Source organism: Zonotrichia albicollis, chromosome 6, assembly GCF_047830755.1.
Source record: "Zonotrichia albicollis isolate bZonAlb1 chromosome 6, bZonAlb1.hap1, whole genome shotgun sequence".
In the NCBI taxonomy this organism is placed as follows: Eukaryota; Metazoa; Chordata; class Aves; order Passeriformes; family Passerellidae; genus Zonotrichia; species Zonotrichia albicollis.
In genome coordinates this window covers 62,994,272-63,013,871 of record NC_133824.1, presented here as the reverse complement: position 1 = coordinate 63,013,871, position 19,600 = coordinate 62,994,272, and the positions used below count along the sequence as shown (strand labels likewise).

At 47.9% G+C, this 19,600-nt stretch overlaps 1 protein-coding gene across 2 annotated transcripts in view; it reads right to left on the bottom strand.

Moving 5' to 3' along the window:
* MDGA2 (MAM domain containing glycosylphosphatidylinositol anchor 2) overlaps positions 1–19,600 on the bottom strand; it is a 220,308-nt gene that overhangs the window by 65,099 nt on the left and 135,609 nt on the right. For both annotated transcript variants that reach the window (XM_074544152.1, XM_074544153.1), the window contains exon 8: positions 6,543–6,836. In XM_074544152.1, coding sequence (XP_074400253.1) covers positions 6,543–6,836 — 294 coding nt within the window. The remainder of the gene's footprint in view (positions 1–6,542; positions 6,837–19,600) is intronic.

Here is a 19,600-nt window from a genome sequence, read left to right as displayed (position 1 = left end):
GAGCCGGGCAGGGGCTGCAGAATCCCTGAGGAGCCGGGCAGGGCTCACCTGGAGCAAAGCAGGCCCAGGGGCCCTTGTGGCTCTGCACAGCTCCTGCCAGGAGGGCACAGCCGGGGGGGTCGGGCTCTGCTCCAGGGAACAGGGACAGGAGCAGAGGGAACGGCCTCAGGCTGGGCCGGGGCAGCTCAGGGTGGGCCCAGCAGGAATTTCCCCATGGAAAGGGGGCTCAGGCCTTGGAACTGCCCAGGGAGGGTTGGAGGGATTTCCAAGCCCTGTGGGAAACAGGGGACAGGGGTCAGTGGTGGCTTTGGAGGTGCTGGGAACACTTTGGGATTTGGTGATCCCAATGGGATTTTCCAACCTCAGTGATTCCACTCAAGACTCCTCTTGCCTTCAGTGATTTCACTCCTGATGCGGTTCCTCAAAGCCTGGTGGAACCCAAAGGAAATCTCTCCAAAATTCCCACAGCCCCTCCCAGCATTCCCTGCATCCAGGACCTCCAGGATACTGAATACTGAATCCAACATCCTCTGGCCCATCTCTGCTGGAAAACCTGATTTTGTAGGCCACAAAGAGCTCTAATTTCATACTTGCTGGAAGGAACCTTCCTGCTGACACTGTTCCCAGCTCCACAGGCAAAATGATTTGCAAACTTCCCTATTAACAGCTGCAGACAGGCCTGAATAATAATGCTGGAATTGGGAATAGAATCCAAAGGATTTGGGAGGGAGCATGGGGAAAGCAGCAGCTTGTCTTTAAATCTGTGCACTGCCTTCCAAATTCTGTTTTATGAGGCAATTACAGGTACAAAGTTGAATATTGGAAAGTGAGACAGGAGGAGAGGGATTTATGGAGCTAAAAAATCAGCTGGGATGAATTCCAGCAGCATCCATGGACAGCGTTATTTGTGTCCTGTGTCAGTCCAAATAATCTTAATTTTTAATGCAGCACTTTGCAAGCAGAGTTCTGTCAAAATCCATATTTTGTGTAATTATGGGAATTAATCTCCTAAGTATTACAGGACAACAAAGGAATTATATTTACTCAGCATCTTCTGCTGTTAAAAATTAACTACACGGACAAGTTAATTATTCCAATTTACCTTTCCCTGGCTGGTGTTGAGTTGTCCTTGGTTTTTGTGACTCCTTTATATTCCAACCACAACATTCCCTCTCCTCCTGCTGCTCACCTTCTTCCCATGATAACTGTGGGGATGGATATCCCTGAATTCCACAAGGTTTAGAGAATAATCTTATGAGTTTTCCTCAGCTCTTTGGGGCTGGAATTCCCATTTTCCCTTCAAATCTTACCTCTAAACCTGTTATCAATTGGGAATAGAAGAAGAAGCTGTGGCTGCTCCATCCCTGGAAGTGTTCAAGGTTGGATGAGGTTTGGAGCAGCCAAAGCTTTGATTCTTCCTATTTTAAATATGGATATGGAATATTTACATCTCTTTCCACTCATTTTTTCTTCTTCCAAAACCATTTTTGTTTGGAAGACTCTTTGCTCCTGCCCTGAGACACTGCAGGATTATCCTCTCCAAGACCAATTCCCAAAAACCCCAATATAAATAATTTCATTTTGCCTCCCTCAATAACATCTCTGTTTATTCAGGTTCTGGAGTGCTCTGGGTCTTTTGCAATTTCTGACAGGAAGGCCTGTCCATGATAATAATTTTAGTAAAAAATTATGAAAAAAATTCAAATTATCTGGTTCTCATCTAAATTTTCCACGGCACCAGGGTTTGCATATTCATCACCTCCCTGGGTCACCAAACGCACGCTGTCCTTGACCTTGCTAAATGTCAAAAAGCTCCTGGGATTTCTCTTTCCTGGTCCAGCCATCCGTGATTTCCCTATTTTCTTACCCGCCCTGCTCCATGTGGATAAATTACACCCAAAGCCATCCTTGCCTCTGGGTTATTCTGAAATCAGCCTCGATCAGATGAGGATCTTAGAGAATAGATTTTGCTGGTTTACAATTTTCTGGGAAGTTTCTGGACTAGGAATTAAGGAGCAGGGAAGGATCCATTGGTTAAAAACCACAACATGGGAATTATCCATCTGGAATACCTCAATCTCTCTGTACTTATATATAAAATAAATGTAGCAATAAATAACTCCAGAGGAAGGTCCAAGCTTTAAGCTCAGTTTAGCAGCATCAACCTCTGCCATATCCTGGGAAAATCCTTTTGGGCAGGAATGTGGAAAAAAAAAAACATTTTGGAAAGCAAAACAAAATTATAAAAGCAATGGGAGAACCATTATTTTGATATTTTCAAATTGTTAAGGTCATTACACCTTTGGAAGAGAAGGGGGAAAATGGCCCAGAATTTAAAAAAATTGATCCTGTTCAAAACTTGTTTTTGGGATCTCCTTTCTCCCACCACAAACAGCCCAAATTAAACCCAACTTTTATCTCCAGAGAAAGAATTCATTCAGAAAGTGATAAACGCACCAGCCTGGGAATGGATTGGGTTATGTAATATTTGTCCTGAATATTAATCAGCCTTTCCCACTCAAATCTTCAACCATAAGAGGGGAAAAAAAAGATGTAAATAATATTAATATTAAATGCAAATTCTGCTTTCCTTCATCATTCCAGCCTGCCTAAGCATAGATTTATAAGAGATTTGTTTTAAAATCCAGATATTTGCCCCACTTGATTTCTCAGATTCCTTGGTTATCCCTTTTTAATGAGTTTTCATAATTAAAATTTTATAATCTGGAAGATTTCACTCTTTGGGAGTTTTACCACACTCCTGATCTGCATTCACAAGACAATTCCATGAAGTTGGTAAATTCCCACAGGGATTGGCCACCCTACCTGTTCAAACATCTTCTCCTAATGACTTTCCTAAAATTCCAAGAGTTTTTAGCTCATTAATCTCAGTCCCATTTAGGATGGGGAACGTTTCCTTCCCTCACAACAATTTTTATTTCATTATTAATACAATATTTGCCTATAAATATTTAATTAGGCAGATATTTCCAGAGCAGACCCAGCACATTCCTGAGCTGCCAAATTGCCTTTCCAAGGCAGAAAAATTCCTTTTCCCATTCCCAGATGCAAAGAAATCGAAAATCAAGGAAAGAGGACTCAGGGTTGGATCCTCCAGCTGATGGAAAATGGGAATAATGAATTTCTGCTGCTCCCTCAGCACCTGAGATCATCACTCAGCCTCGTCTTTCTCCTTAATTAGCTCTTTTCCATTCCCAATCTAATCCCTGCAGGATGAACCACTTTTCCAGAGTTATTTGGGATTTATTACCAAGGAAGAAAGACACAAATAAAGCTGCGCTCCAACAGAACAGGAAATTCTGGAACATCCCAATGTGGCCAGCAAAGCTCTGCCAGCCAGGCTTCCATGAAGCATCTTGGATGTTTTCAGAGGCTTTCCAAGGGTTTGGAGATGGATGAGTTTGGGAAGGGGTTTGGGCTCTAAATAGGATTTTATGGAGTGCAGAAGGAAAAGGGAGCTGGGGAAAACGACCCCGTCCTCACTGCTCTGATCCCTTGGGATGGGACATGGTGGAAATGCTGCCCAAGGTGGCACCTGGTGGCACTTTTATGTCCCCACCCTCTCCTGCAGCTGGAAAAGTGGGGCTGGCAAATTGTCCCTGGGTTGGGCCCTGTCTGCCACCAGCAGGGTTTGATTTATTCCTTAAAAATTTCATTTATCCACAACTGCAGCTGGAAGATCATAAACTAGAATCCCAGAGTGGTTTGGGTGGGAAGGGACCTTGAAGATCATCCAGTGCCACCCCTGCCATGGCAGGGACACCTCCCACTGTCCCAGGGTGCCCCAGTGTCCAGCCTGGCCTTGGGCACTGCCAGGGATCCAGGGGCAGCCACAGCTGCTCTGGCAATTCCAGCCCAGCCAGGAATTCCCAATTCCCAACATCCCATCCAACCCATGATGGGAATTCTCATCTTAGAGCAGCCCGGGACAGTGGGAGGGGTTTGGAATGGGATGGGTTCGAAATTCCCTTCCAACCCAAACCATTCCGAGACTCCAGGATTTTCATTTTTCTAGAGAAGTTTTAGGATTTAAGGTAAACACACACACATAAAAAAAAAAATCTTAAACTACAGTTCAAGGACAAACTGAGCAAGACCAAAATCCACAATTTTCCTGGAGAACTCCCACGCTGGGATCCTGACATGACTGGGATGGGATAAAGGGATCGCAGCAAAGAGAGGTGAGGAAAACAAAAACTCACTGGATGAGGGGGTCAAATTAAAAAAAAATCCTTTATATTTGAATTTACTTTTCATTTTTCTCTAGCTTGACCCAACAGATGTGGCCTGGAGCAGTAATTCCACAGAAGGATTTGCCCTGCGGAACAGATTCCCAAGGAATGAGCACATTCCCAAGGCTGCAGAGGGTGGGATTGTTGGGGTGTCTGTGCAGGGCCAGGGGTTGGATTTGTGATCCTTTTGGGTCCCTTCCCACTCAGGACATTCCATAATTCCTTGAAAATAGATTAATTAACCACTTTTAGTGAGTGTCACAAGGAGAATCTTCCCAAGAATGGGAATATTCTCACTCAGCACATCCACAGTGAAATCCATTAGTTATTCTCTAAATAAAAGCGTTCCATTAAAAATCTCTCCCCACTCATCACTGATGGAAGCATCCAGGATAAATATTCCCAAATTCTGAAAAGAACTGGTTTTTATGACAATTGGTTAAATGCCACCGTCGGTACAGAAACGCTGCACAAGTCGTTGGGAACAAAAACTTTCCTCCCACAGGAAAAATAATCAAAGCTTTCCATAATTTTTCTCCATTCATCTCCAATTTGTCACTTGCCAGGATGTGAACAAAGGGAGCAGAATTCTTAACACGGAGAGATGAAAGGGAAAACGCCTGGAAATACCTGTTGAACTCCTACTTCTTGGAAGCATTTTCAGGTTGTGCCTCTTCTTTCAGAATTAGGAAAATTCTGCGTCTCAAGCAGAATAAAAATGAATCAAAAGAGGGGGTTTGGCAGCAGGAAAAGGTGGGAAAATAACAGCAACGCCAGCAATGCATCCCAGAATCTGAGAGTCAGCAGAGTCATCCCATGGGATCCACCAGGAACTGCCTCAGGTCCTGAGGAAGTGCAAAGCTGTTGGAATTCCTCAGACACAAAATATTTTCTATTTTCTCAGCAAATTCATACGAGAAAAAGGAGAAAGAATTTACTTCCCCTCTCCTTATTTAGAGGGATCAACACTCTGCTGTTCCTGTGATGGTTCTCATTCCCAGATTCACAGAATCCCAGGATCCCTGAGGCTGGAAAAGAGCTCCGAGGTGGGAGTCCCAGCTGTGCCCAATGCCCACCCTGTGCCCAGCCCAGAGCTTGAGTGCCATCTCCAGAAATTCCTTGGACACCTCCAGGGATGGGCCCTCCAAACCTCCCTGGGCAGTGCCAATCCCTTTCCATGGGGAAATTCCTGCTGTGGGTTCAATGAATGCGAGCAATGCTGGGCTTGGGCCCGCTGAGCCTCCTTTGCTCCAGGAAAAAATGACTGAGCCAAGGACAGGAGGCACGGATCTCTAACTCCAGTGGGATGAACCCACTCCTAACACAAGAGAAACCCACAGGGGAGAAGATTCCATCCTCCCTTCAGCCTCGACTTTGGGATTTAAAGATGGAGGAGCAGGAAGAAGCTGGGGCGGAAGTCCTGCAGATCCCAGCCATGCAATCAATGCATCCATAATCTGTTACAAAGCAGAGCCAGGAAAAACAAATCCTGATTATCAGCACTGAGGACGTGTGAGGAGCAGCTCCTCCCTGGAGGCCCCGAAAGAGGTCACTGGTGCTGAGCACAGAGCGCTGCTCAAAAGCCAAGTGACAGAAGACTGGGGCGTCTGAAAGTGGAATAAATGAGGGCTGCACTTCATAAAACACCCAAATTCAGTCCTGACAGAGCAGCAGAGGCAGGGAAGTCACTCAGCCCAAAGAATGGCTCATTATCCCCCCTTATTCCCCAGAAGCCACCTCAAACCGGGCTTTCCATGCTCTGACAACAAACACCACACGTTTCCAAAATAAAAAATAACTGATTCCCCCCTTTTCCCTCCCCATTCCCGAGGCTGGCTGGCAGAGCAGAGCAGGCTGGATCTGGATGCGGATCAGCTCCCAGGGAACAGTTCTTGCCCTCCTTTTCCCCTCCTTGTTTTACACAGCAGTAACAAATGAGCTCAGGATCAGCTCAGCATTTAGAGAAATACGTGCTCCCGTCTCATCTGCTTGTTCGTGTGTCAAGGAATTCAAAGCTGTGGGGAAAATAATGATTGCCTCACACTTGGTTGGGTTTTTTTTGTTTTGATTTTTTTCTGGTTTTTGTTACCAGAAATGAGACTCCTATGTCATTTTTACTTCCACATTTACATGGAATTCATGGATTCGGGGAACTACAGAGACAAACAACCCCACATCAAATATGTAACAGCCATAAGACTCTTGCCGCTGTTTGTTTAGGTGAGGAATAAATCAGCTTTTTCTCAGCACAACAAAGAGAAAACCGAGGGGAAGCGAGGCTTTACTCACACTGCACGATGAGCTGCACCAAGGCCTCTCTGGGCTTGACATTGAACCCGTTGTACTGGCTGGTCTGGCACCGGTAGGTCCCGCTCATTTCCCGGGAGACGTTGACGATCCGCAGGATCCCGTCGTAGCTCTCGGTCTGCAGGGCCCCGTCGGGCATGGCCACCTCCTTGTCAGCCCGGGACCACAGGATGATGGGCTTGGGCTTCCCCGTCACCTGGCACTGCAGCTCGATGGTGTCCCCTTCCCGCGTCACCAGCGGGGACTTCTCCTGAGGCACCGTCAGGTTGGGGGGCACTGCCAAGGGGAGAGGAGAGAGGTCAGCAATCAGGAACCAGGGATGGATTTCTGTCCAGTTTATCTCAGCTGTTTGAGGGGCCTGAAAAGGCCCGGGGTGGCCTTGGGGCAGCCCGCGTATCGAAGGACAAGAAGAGGCTTCAGTTCTTCTTTCTGGTTTTATGTTTATGAATTGTTTATCTAAAAGATGTTCTTTCAGCCTGACAGAGATCTGCTCAGCAGTCAGCCATGGGCACACTGTCTCTGCCCTCCCGGGCAGCCACGTATCTTTATACCCATTGTTACGTGTACAATATTTATCATTTTTCCCCAATACCATCTATTGTTATAACTCGGTGTACTCTCAGTAATAACCAATAGAAAGGTGCCACCGTGGCCAAAGAAGATGGAGGAGAAGAGGAAGAAGAAGGAGGGCAGGACACACCCCAATTCCTCCATCTTACTCCTCTAAACCCCCCTGTACATAAATCCTAAACCCTGTTTCTCACTCTCTAATTAGCTAATCTTTCCACCCTTCACCCTGTGAAGCCCTCATCCTTGTCGTCTCCTGTGTAGGGTTAAAGTCCAGCTACCAGACACTTCTGGCAACATTCCAGGAGTCCCGAGCCCCCCCAGGGTCTCGGTGGCTCAGCATCTCAGGACTGAGATCTTGAGATCCGACAGATTTCCTGCCAGGATCAGCCATGGAAAAGGGGATTTATCCACAGCAATGTGTGGGTTGTGCTCTTTGGAAGCTCCCACATTTACTTCTCAGTGGCCTGGAGAGCCTCAGAGGAGATTTCCCAGCTCTTCTGTGACACTCGTGCCCTCCCAGCGCTCCCAGTGCCCACCCACCATCACTCACTCCCCCACTGCCAGTTCTGCTTTCCTTTAAAGGATCGTTTGGCACTAAATCCCATTTTTTTACAACAGCCTGGCTGCTGATTTTTTATCCAGCGCGTGGATAAACGGCTGTGGATGAGGAAGGGTTGTGGCAACTGAGAAATCACCTCAGACCTGGAGGCCTGACCCCAAAATGCAGCTGGGGTCCGTCAAGTGGTGTCTGTTCCATGTAGACAGGAACTAACAATTCCAAAAAGGATGCTGTAATTATTCCCAGCAGCCCCATGGAGCAGGAGCACCTCACAGTGAGCAGGTGATGGCCAAGGACACCAAGGATGTGGATGTGGGGAGCAAATCCAGAGAAACCCATGGAGCTCCTCCAAGGGCTGGAGCTGCTCTGGAGCCAGGCTGGGAGAGCTGGGAATGTTCCCCTGGAGAGGAGAAGGCTCCAGGGAGAGCTCAGAGCCCCTGGCAGGGCCTGAAGGGGCTCCAGGAGAGCTGGAGAGGGACTGGGGACAAGGGATGGAGGGACAGGAGCCAGGGAATGGCTCCCAGTGCCAGAGGGCAGGGATGGATGGGAGATTGGGAATTGGGAATTCCTGGCTGGGCTGGAATTGCCAGAGCAGCTGTGGCTGCCCCTGGATCCCTGGCAGTGCCCAAGGCCAGGCTGGACATTGGGGCACCCTGGGACAGTGGGAGGTGTTCCAGCCTTGCTTGGCACACTTTTGGAATGCTGTGGTGTGCATGGAGAGAGGGAAAATCCTGATCTAAACACTGCCCACCCTCCTTTTCCCTTGATGCCTCCTGGAAACTCATCTTTCCTGATGGAGCTCCTGTCCTGCAGCAAGGGCAGACATTCCCTGTGGGAACACAGCCCCTCCGGGAGCTTTTCCTCTCCTCCCTGCCCTTCCCTCAGCTCCTTTCCTGGAATGCCAGGCCTGACAAAACCCAGCCTGCACCTCCCTCCTGTCTGCAGGAAAACTATTCCAAAGCAATTTTCAACCCCCAAGGGACAGAAACAACAAACTCGTCCCAGTGAGAAGCAATTCCAGCTTTCCCCTGGGATCTGCTCCCTGTCTCCAGCCCTGACAAGCCTGGTAGGAATCAGAGTTGAAATCTGGGCCTTTCACAGGAAGCAAAGTGCTGCTTTCAGCTGTTTTGAAGGCTTTAATAGCTCCTGTCAAGTGGGACAGGCAGACATGGGAAGAGCTTTTTCCACAGGGAAAGGAAGGAAAAATTATTTTATATTTAAAAAAAAAATCCAGAAAAATTAAAAAGAAATAAACAACAACTGCTTAATAAAACATTTCCAATATGAATAAAACATTATTAATTCTCAGTTATGTGGTTTTGTGCCACAGCAGGTTCTGTGCACAGGAAAATTCCCAGGGGAGCTGGAGCACTGTGAAATCATGGACCAAAGTGGGGGAAATGTGTTGTTCCAAGAAGGAAAATACAGCTCATAGGGAAAGGTGTCTGCCTGCAGCCAGGATTTTCCAGCTCCCCTGGCTTGTGGCTTCTCGGCTGAGGGCAAAAGTGACAGAACCCTTTGTGGATCAGGGAAATTCCTGGATTTGTCCTTTTCCAGCCTGTGCAGTGGATCTGCTCCCAGATGGGACTGGTGGATCCAGGCCTTTCCCAGCTGGATGGATGCTGGAGGCTCCTCAGGCTTTCCTGGGAATCTCAGCCTGCCCTGGCTCAGGGATTCACTGCCCTCCAGAGATGAGGGGTTACTGGGATGAGATCCCTGATATCCTGAGGTCCCTGTGATCCCAATATCCCGAGGGAAAAGCCCTGGGCCAGCCCAGCCAGCTCTGCTGCAGCCCCAGCTGGGGCCTGGATGGGAATTCTCCCTCTGGGAATTGTCCCTGTGGAGCTGTCCCTGGACATGTGGTGCTGACAGCCTCTTCCAGATCCCAACATTTCCAGGGATTCCAGGCTGTGTGAGAGCAAAGGGTGAGCAAAAAATTATCCAATCCCAACCTGGGAATGCAATCCCAGTCTGAGCTATCCAATCCCAGCCTGAGAATCCAATCCCAGTTTGAACTATCCAATTCCAGACTGGGAATGCAATCCCAGTCTGAGCTATCCAATCCCAGACTGAGAATCCAATCCCAGTTTGAACTGTCCAATTCCAGACTGGGAATGCAATCCCAGTCTGAGCTATCCAATCCTAGTTTGGGAATCCAATCCCAGTTTGAGCTATCCAATCCCAGTCTGAGAATCCAATCCCAGTCTGAGTTATCCAATCCCAGTTTGAGAATTCAATCCCAGTCTGAGCCATCCAATTCCAGCCTGAGAATCCAATCCCAACTTGGGAATCCAATCCCAGTCTCAGATATCCAATCCCAGCCTGAGAATCCAATCCCAGTCTGAGTTATCTAATCCCAATTTGGGAATCCAATCCCAGCCTGAGTTATCCAATCCCAGCCTGAGCTATCCAATTCCAGACTGGGAATTCAATCCCAGTCTGAGCTATCCAATTCCAGCCTGAGAATCCAATCCCAACCTGGGAATCAGCCATTCCAGCTGGGACAAGGCAGGAAACTTGGTAAAAAACAAGAAGCACGTCCATGTTTGGAGGGGGGAAATAAAGCAGATCCATGACAAAAATCCCCTGTGCAAGTGCAATCATTCCCCCTCTTTTCCCACCAGTTTTTCCTGAAAAAGCAGAGATAACAGCGCAGCAGAAAAAGCTGCACCTCGCTGAGATAAGGAGCAGCACCACGAGGGTGGTGACAGCTGATAAGGAAGGCTCTGTCAGCGTCCCAGATGGAAAGATCCCCTCCAATCCCTGACTCCTCGTCTCCCGTGGCATTTTGCAGTGCCTGTCACTGCCAGGCAGCTGAGAGCTCGTTATGGCTCCCAGGATTTATTCCTGCTGTTCCTGGAAGCAGCACAGGGCACAGGAGAGACACGGCCATCCATTAGGATGAAGAATTCCAGGGGCAGCGCCATCAATCCAAAGCCTGGCTGCACCTCTGGGTCACTTCTGAGTAACAACGAGGTCCTACCAAGAATTTCTCTGTCCCCCACACCATTCATGGCCCCAGCTTCCCCAAATTTAGACCCTCTAATTAGGGCGATTCTCCACTCTCTAATTAGAGGGAGAAAAAGCCCCAAATCTTTGCTCAAAGATGAAAAATTCCAGGGACAATGCCATCAGTCCAAAGCCTGGCTGCACCTCTGGGGCACATTTGAGTAACAATGAGATCCCACCACGAATTTCTCTGTCCTCACCCCATTTACGGCTCCAGATCCCCCTAATTTGGACCCTCTAATTTCTTTAATTAGGAGGATTCTCCACTCTATAATTAGGGGGAGAAAAAACCCCAGACCTTTGCACAGGAGGGTTTTTGGCAGGGTTTCCCCTTTCCAGCCCAGCTATTTGTTGTCACAACCTCACAGGTATTTAATTATCCCTGAGCTGTCTGTTCCACTGGCAAATGTAGCTGGAATTAGCAACAGGCTGAAAAAATAAATCCCTGTTTTTGGGAAAGGGTGACACAGCAGGCACTGGCAGCCTGGGCACGTGGGATTTGCCTCCATGAGCAATCCACCTCAAAAGGATGGAGGAGAAAATAAAAATTGGAATTTTTTTTTCCCCCCAAACATTTTGGGAGACCCTAGAGCAGGGAATGGTGAGTCTGGATGAGCAAGGATAGACACAGAGAATCGTGGAATTGTTCAGGTTGGAAAATCCTCTGAGATCATTGAGTCCAACTGTTCCATGGCCACCACTGCCCCAAGCGCCACATCCAGAGGGATTTTAAATCCCGACAGGGATGGGGACTCCACCCCTGCCCTGGAAAGGAGAATTCATTTCCAAGCAGGAATTCTCCCTGATATCCAACTAAACCCTTTCCAAGCAGGAAAGGAATTCTCCCTGATATCCAACTAAACCCTTTCCATGCAGGAATTCTCCCTGATACCCAACCAAACCCTTTCCAAGCAGGAATTCTCCCTGATATCCAACTAAACCCTTTCCATGCAGGAATTCTCCCTGATATCCAACTAAACCCTTTCCAGGCAGGAATTCTCCCTGATATCCAACTAAACCCTCTCCAGGCAGGAAAGGAATTCTCCCTGATATCCAACTAAACCCTCTCCAGGCAGGAATTCTCCCTGATATCCAACTAAACCCTTTCCAGGCAGGAATTCTCCCTGATACCCAACTAAACCCTTTCCAGGCAGGAATTCTCCCTGATACCCAACTAAACCCTTTCCAAGCAGGAATTCTCCCTGATATCCAACTAAATCCTTTCCATGCAGGAATTCTCCCTGATACCCAACTAAACCCTTTCCAGGCAGGAATTCTCCCTGATATCAAATTAAACCCTCTCCATGCAGGAATTCTCCCTGATACCCAACTAAACCCTTTCCAGGCAGGAATTCTCCCTGATACCCAACTAAACCCTTTCCAAGCAGGAATTCTCCCTGATATCCAACTAAACCCTTTCCAGGCAGGAATTCTCCCTGATATCCAACTAAACCCTTTCCAGGCAGGAATTCTCCCTGATACCCAGCTAAACCCTTTCCAGGCAGGAATTCTCCCTGATATCCAACTAAACCCTTTCCAAGCAGGAAAGGAATTCTCCCTGATATCCAACTAAACCCTTTCCAAGCAGGAATTTTCCCTGGTATCAAATTAAACCCTTTCCATGCAGGAATTCTCCCTGATATCAAATTAAACCCTTTCCAGGCAGGAATTCTCCCTGATACCAAATTAAACCCTCTCCATGCAGGAATTCTCCCTGATACCCAACTAAACCCTCTCCAGGCAGGAATTCTCCCTGATATCCAACTAAACCCTCTCCATGCAGGAATTCTCCCTGATATCCAACTAAACCCTCTCCATGCAGGAATTCTCCCTGATACCCAACTAAACCCTTTCCAGGCAGGAATTCTCCCTGATATCCAACTAAACCCTTTCCATGCAGGAATTCTCCCTGATATCAGATTAAACCCTTTCCAAGCAGGAATTCTCCCTGATATCCAACTAAACCCTCTCCAGGCAGGAATTCTCCCTGATATCCAACTAAACCCTTTCCAAACAGGAATTCTCCCTGATATCCAACTAAACCCTTTCCAGGCAGAAATTCTCCCTGATATCCAACTAAACCCTTTCCAGGCAGGAATTCTCCCTGATATCCAACTAAACCCTTTCCAAGCAGGAATTCTCCCTGATATCCAACTAAACCCTTTCCAGGCAGGAATTCTCCCTGATACCCAACTAAACCCTTTCCAAGCAGGAATTCTCCCTGATATCAAATTAAACCCTTTCCAGGCAGGAATTCTCCCTGATATCAGATTAAACCCTTTCCATGCAGGAATTCTCCCTGATATCAGATTAAACCCTTTCCATGCAGGAATTCTCCCTGATACCCAACTAAACCCTTTCCAGGCAGGAATTCTCCCTGATATCCAACTAAACCCCTCCTGGCACAACTTGGGGCCGTTTCCTCTCTTTCCACCCCTTGTGCAAAGATGAGCAGGCAAAGGTGAGTCCAGGGGCTCAAATCCATGAGGAAAGGAGCAGGGATGAACCAAGGATGGGCCAGCCAAGGTGGGGTGGGCAGGGAGCGGTGCCAGGCAGGTGTCACCAGGCTGTGCCAGCTGTGCCAGCTGTGCCAGCTGCTGTCTCCCAGCAGGTGCTGCTGTGGCACCAGGAGAGCCCTGGAGGGCTCAGCCTCTCCCTGCTCCCAAGGAAAGGGCAGCTCTGCCCCGGCCGTGCAGAATGAAAAGTTACCCAAATCCTGGATGGAAACAAGAAATGTTCCCTCATTCCTGCAGCCCACTGCCCGGCCTGGAAAAGGACAAATCCATCCTTTTTCCTGATCCTAACTGGAAACAACAAATCTTCCCTTATTGTTGCACCAAGGGGTTTAAAATAAATTCACGCCCTCAGCAGTTTCCTGAAGTGGAGGGTGACACCTGGAGAACAAAAAGCTTTGGTGACACTTGGGAAAGTGACACCTGGAGAACAAAAGGCTTTGGTGACACTCGGAGGACAAAAAGCTTTGGTGACACCTGGAGAACAAAAAGCTTTGGTGACACTTGGAAAAGTGACACCTGGAGAACAAAAGGCTTTGGTGACACTCGGAGGACAAAAAGCTTTGGTGACACCTGGAGAACAAAAAGCTTTGGTGACACTCGGAGGACAAAAAGCTTTGCTGACACTTGGAGATCAAAACTTGGAGAGCAAAAAGGTTTGGTGACAGTCAGAGGACAAAAAGCTTTGGTGACACTTGGAAAAGTGACACCTGAAGAACAAACGGCTTTGGTGACAGAGGACAGAAAGCTTTGGTGACACTCAGAGGAAAAAAAGCTTTGTTGGTACTTGGAGAACAAAACTTGGAGAGCAAAAAGCTTTGGTTGACACCTGGAGAGCAAAAATCTTTGGTGACACCTGCAGAACAAACAGCCTTGGTGACATTCTGGTAGCACTGATTTAAAGCCACATTGTCACCCTGCGAGTGGGCAGTGGCCCGTGGTGAGCAGGTTCTGCTGATCTGTGTCCAACCCTGGTTTTAAATAAAAAATAAAATAAAATAAAAATAAAATAAAATAAAATAAAAAATAAATAAATAAAATAAAAATTAAAAAATAAATAAAATAAAATAAAAAATAAAAAAAAAACTGGTTTTAAATAAAATATCTGGGACAACTCAGCCTCCCTGGGCTGCTGATCCAGCACGGGGTGAGGCGGCAGCAGGTCACTGCTCTCCTGCCCTCTGATTCTTTGTTCTGCTCCCCAGACGGACATTCCTGCTGCTGGAGAGAGTAAAACCAGACAGGAACTCTTCCAGCCGCTCTCCTGTGGCAGTTCCAGTGTAATTCCAGAGGATCCATGATCCAACGTGGTTTAGAGGAGAACGGGGACAGGACAAGACAGCTATTTCTGAGAAAAAAACCCCAAAATTCCTGAGCCTAATATGTTTATTCCTTGTGCATTCTGGGTGTTGTTAGTTCCACTCGAGCTCTCTGAAGTCCTGATGGATCAAATTCCAGCTTAATTAACGGATCAGACAGATTAATTAAATGCCAGGGAGCCGTTGGCAGAGGCAAGAAGCTGCAGACAGAGAAATCCTTCAGAGGCGCTCTGATCCCATTAAAACCTCCCTGCCCATGGAGGCTGGACGGGCTCTAAAAAGAATTCCATTGTTTCCATGATTCCAGGACAACCAGAGGGGGACAAGGAGCCCCCACAAGTGGTGGCCTCACACCTGCTGAGCTCTTCCCTGCGGATTTTGGGGGTTGCTGTCACTTCTGTGTCCTTGGGAGCCTTGAGGAAAACTTTTCCTTGGAATAATCCCTGTCAGTGACAGGGAAAATCCTGGGATAATGTGACCAGGCTGCTTCACACGGATTCATCCTGATAATTAGGATCAAGCACAGCAATGGAGTGTTTGAGCAGCGCGTCATGAAATCATCCAAAACTGGAGACCACCCAGAGAGAATCTCCCCAAGGAGCTGTTGGAATTCCCATTATCCAAGGAATCCAAGCCCAGCCTGGCTCAGGAATATTGAGGAATCCACACTGTGCCGGCTGGAAGGGAGAACAAAGATATTTGCGTGTCCTACTTGTGCAATATTTATGAATTTGAAGGGCTGAGTGGCCAGGATTAATCATCCTCTGCCTGAGAGCTGCGGTTTGGGCCCAGCTCATGATTCATGCCCTGACGTGAGGCTGGAGTGAAGACAGGGCCGAGCCCAGGCACAGAATGGATTTGATCAAGATCATTCCACCCAGGAAGGGCAGCAAAGGGATAATTATTCCTGAGGGATAATTACGCTGCTTCTGTCTGTAAACAGAGGCTGGAACTGCTCAGCTGCTCTGGGTTTTTGGGAGGAATGTTGGGGAACGCTGAGGAGCTGCTGCTGGAAGGGACCCAGAGGGGAGAGAAGAGCCCGGGGGGAGATTTGCTGATCCAGGAAAATGATCGGGAAAGCAGCTGAAGCCAAGAGAACTTGAGAGAAATTCCTTTACCCTTTCATGCCCGTGGAAGAGGGTCCATCGAGGCCCTGGTGTGGAAGGAAATGGAGCGGCCTGTCAGGAATTCCTGGGATTTCACAGGTGCTTTCCCATCATTCCAGCTCCTGTGTCCCCCCAGGCAAGGTCCCAATTCCAAAGGGGAAATTGGGAAATTCCATGTTTTCTGGGGCACAAACCACTCCTAACTGCACATGAGGACACAAAATCCACCATGGATTTTCTGGAATCACAGAATCCTTTAAAGTGGAAAAGCCCTCCAAGATCACCAAGTCCAACCATCAACCAGCACCACGGTCACCTCCAACCCATGGCCCCAAGTGCCACATCCACACATTTTTTGAACATTTCCAGGGAAGGGAACCCCTCTGGACAGCCTTTCCATCCTTTCTGAGGATAATTTTTCCCTAAAATCCAATTTAAACCACCTCTGAGGCCGTTTCCTCTCACCCTGATGCGATGGTGAGGCCTTGGACAAAGGCTCCAATCCTGAGGTTGGGATGATCCTGATTTTTGGACAAAAAAATCTGCTCAGGCAGGGAAATAATTCCAAGATCAGTGCTTGGAACACAGCACTGAAGCCCTAAACCACCACCTTGGTGTGCAGCCAGAGGAAAAAGGAACATTTAAAACCCAGAACATGCAGAGCCAGCGGGAAATTAGGGAAATGAATTCCAGCGCTTTTGTAGGAGCCGTGCTGAGGAGCATCCATGGATGAGGAGAACCATGGGATGAGGAGTCCATCCACAGCCCTCTGGAGAAGAACAAAGGGAGTCTGCCACACAGGGGGTGTGGAAATCCCAGAAATTACAGAAATCCTGCTGGAGTCAATCCATGGAGGGTGGATTTGTCCCAGAGAAATCAGATTCCCCAAGGGATTGTGAGCAGGACCGGAAGGGGCTCCCAAGGATGGAACCAACAAGAAAAACGGTACATTTAGCACGAAACCAGAACTATAAAATACAGGGATTTGTAACAAAATACAGCATTTTTCTGTCCACTCTGCTCCTTCCCAAGATAAATCCCAGGGGCAGCAGATCACCAAACCCATCCATTTGCTGCAATAACCAAAGGCCTCTGCCATCAATGACCACTCTGGACGGTGCTTAAGGTTTACAAATATCTTAATTAGCCACTAATTACCTCCCCAACCCCACATCCTCGTTATGCAACGCCTGTGATCCCAATAAACATTTGGAGCTGGAATCAAGGTCCCTTTCATGTCTCATCAAAGCAGGACCAGGATGACCAGAGGAGTCCTGTGGCACCACCGGATCAAGGCTGCAGGTCCTGGAACAGCAGCCTGGAGCTTTAATTAATTCATTATTTAATGGAGAGCTGATTAGCTTGACAGGGAAGCCCTTTTCATATTGCAGAGCTTCACATGGAGCAGCTCTCCAGGAATTTCTCTGCCTGGAATGTGGCAGAACTTCTGGAAAGGCAAATTTATCCCTGGAATTGTTGGAGCAACCTGGGATAGCGGAAGGTGGCCCTTCCAACTCAAAGATCCCTCCCAACCCAAACAGCTCCTTGATTCCATGACTCCATGATTCCATAATTCCATAATTCTGTGATTTCATAATCCCATGATTTCATAATTTTCTGATTCCGTAATTCCATGATTCCATGATACCATGATCCCGTGATTCCATGATTCCATGAGATCTGGAGGCCTCCAGGCCACCCTGTGCTCATCCAAAATCCACGTCCTGCTCCGGGACGCTCCCATCCTGAGGTGGCAGAAGCTCAGCACATCCTCAGGCTTATCCCAAGGGCAGGAATTTTTCTGATGTTTTTCCACGTGGGACATCTGGCTGTGCCCACACGGGGTGGGAATGAGCCACAGGAAGGTCTCCCGTGGGAAAAGAGGGATCAGCACTTCCTCCAGACCTTCCCGTGACAATTCAGAGCGGCAAAACCAGAAAATAAAGGAAAACACCCCAAAATAACAAATCTCTTGCCTGCTCAATGATGTCTCCAGGGAAAAGGTGGAAAGGGAATGAGGCAGAAGGGATAAATGTTGATTTTTGGGAATAAAAGCAGTCTCCTGGATAGAGCAAACCATCCCAATCCCAAAGCTGATTCTTCCTGCTTAAATCCAACATTTGAGGCAGAGCAAAAATCCCTTGCACAGGCTGACACCCTCCAATCCACCTCTTTTTTTTCGCTTACCACAAACCCACTTTATTGAGGTTTTCGTTGCTTTTTTAACATCTTGTTGCTTTTTTAGCATCTTCTGCCTCCAGGTTTCCATGGCATGATCCCACATATCCCGAGAAACCCAGGCTGGCTCTCAGTAACATTTGCCCAGGGTGGGTTTTATGGATGACAGGGTTTTTCTAGGGCAGATATTCCACGTCTGAGTCTCGATTCCCACTTTTCACTGACCTATTTTATTGAGATATAGGGGGAGCAGCGAGGGGATTACTTCAGGTCCATTTATGTAAGATACTCAGGACATAAATCCCTGATTTTTCCTGCTGAAAATGTCAAGGGGAAAAAAAAAATATTCCTGCTAAACAAGGGCAATTCCAGAGCCACACGTCCTTTCCCAGCCTCCTGGAGAATTCATGGATTTCCTCCTTCCTTAGGATTTGACAGCCCCACTCCAGGAGGAGCTGCACAAACATCAGGAAGAGGAAATTCCCCCCCATCCCAGACATCCAGAGGGATGTTAATAAAGCCCTGCCAGTCGTGGCATTTGGGAAATGTGTTTGTGCCTGGGCCTTCTGTTCCTAATTAGCAGAGCAGTAATGAATCTTGATGAATCAGTAATGACCTTCAAAGCACTGCAACTATTTCAGCTTCCACTCGGCTGGGTAATGAAGTCATTCCAAGAGCAGAATTCCTTTTAGGATGCTGCAAAAGGCTGAGCTCAAATTCCATGATTTTTTTTTCCCCTTTCCTGATTTTCTGGAGCGTTCCAGGACAGGAAGTTTAAAGGGTGACAGAATTCATCATTTCCTGCAGGGATTGTGATGGGCTGATAGGAATGGCCAACTAATGGCTGTCTCCAGGAAATCCCATCAGTTTTCCACAGGATTCCCAAGGAAGTCCAGGGAATTCAGTAGATATTGGATGCATGAGTGCACACCCTGCACTGGCTGTTCCACCTGGGCAGGCAGGTGACAAAGTCTGCTTGGAATGCTCATCCATCATTCCAAAGTTGCCTCTTCTCCTCTAAGAATCCTCCCACTCCTTTTCCTGATAGTAAAATCATGGAATCATGGAATGGTTTGGGATGTAAGAGACACTAAACCCCACCCAGTGCCACCCCTGCCATGGCAGGGACACCTCCCACTGTCCCAGTGTCCAGCCTGGCCTTGGGCACTGCCAGGGATCCAGGGGCAGCCACAGCTGCTCTGGCAATTCCAGCCCAGCCAGGAATTCCCAATTCCCAATCTCCCACCCATCCCTGCCCTCTGGCACTGGGAGCCATTCCCTGGCTCCTGTCCCTCCATCCCTTGTCCCCAGTCCCTCTCCAGCTCTCCTGGAGCCCCTTCAGGCCCTGCCAGGGGCTCTGAGCTCTCCCTGGAGCCTTCTCCTCTCCAGGGAACATTCCCAGCTCTCCCAGCCTGGCTCCAGAGGGGCTCCAGCCCTGGAGCACATCCATGACCAAAAATGATCCAACAGGGAACTTCCTCAGGTTTCTCTTGTTTGACCAAAGCAACTCAGCCCCTGATCACATTTGAGGAACAGTGACCAAATCAATGAGGTCCCACCAAGAATTTCTCTGTCCCCACCCCATTTTTTGCCCCAACTCCCCCAAATTTAGACATTCTAATTTCTCTAATTAGGGGGATTCTCCACTCTCTAATTAGGGCGGGAAAAAACCCCAGACCTTTGCACAGGAGGGTTTTTGGCAGGGTTTCCCCTTTCCAGCCCAGCTATTTGTTGTCACAACCTCACAGGTATTTAATTATCCCTGAGCTGTCTGTTCCACTGGCAA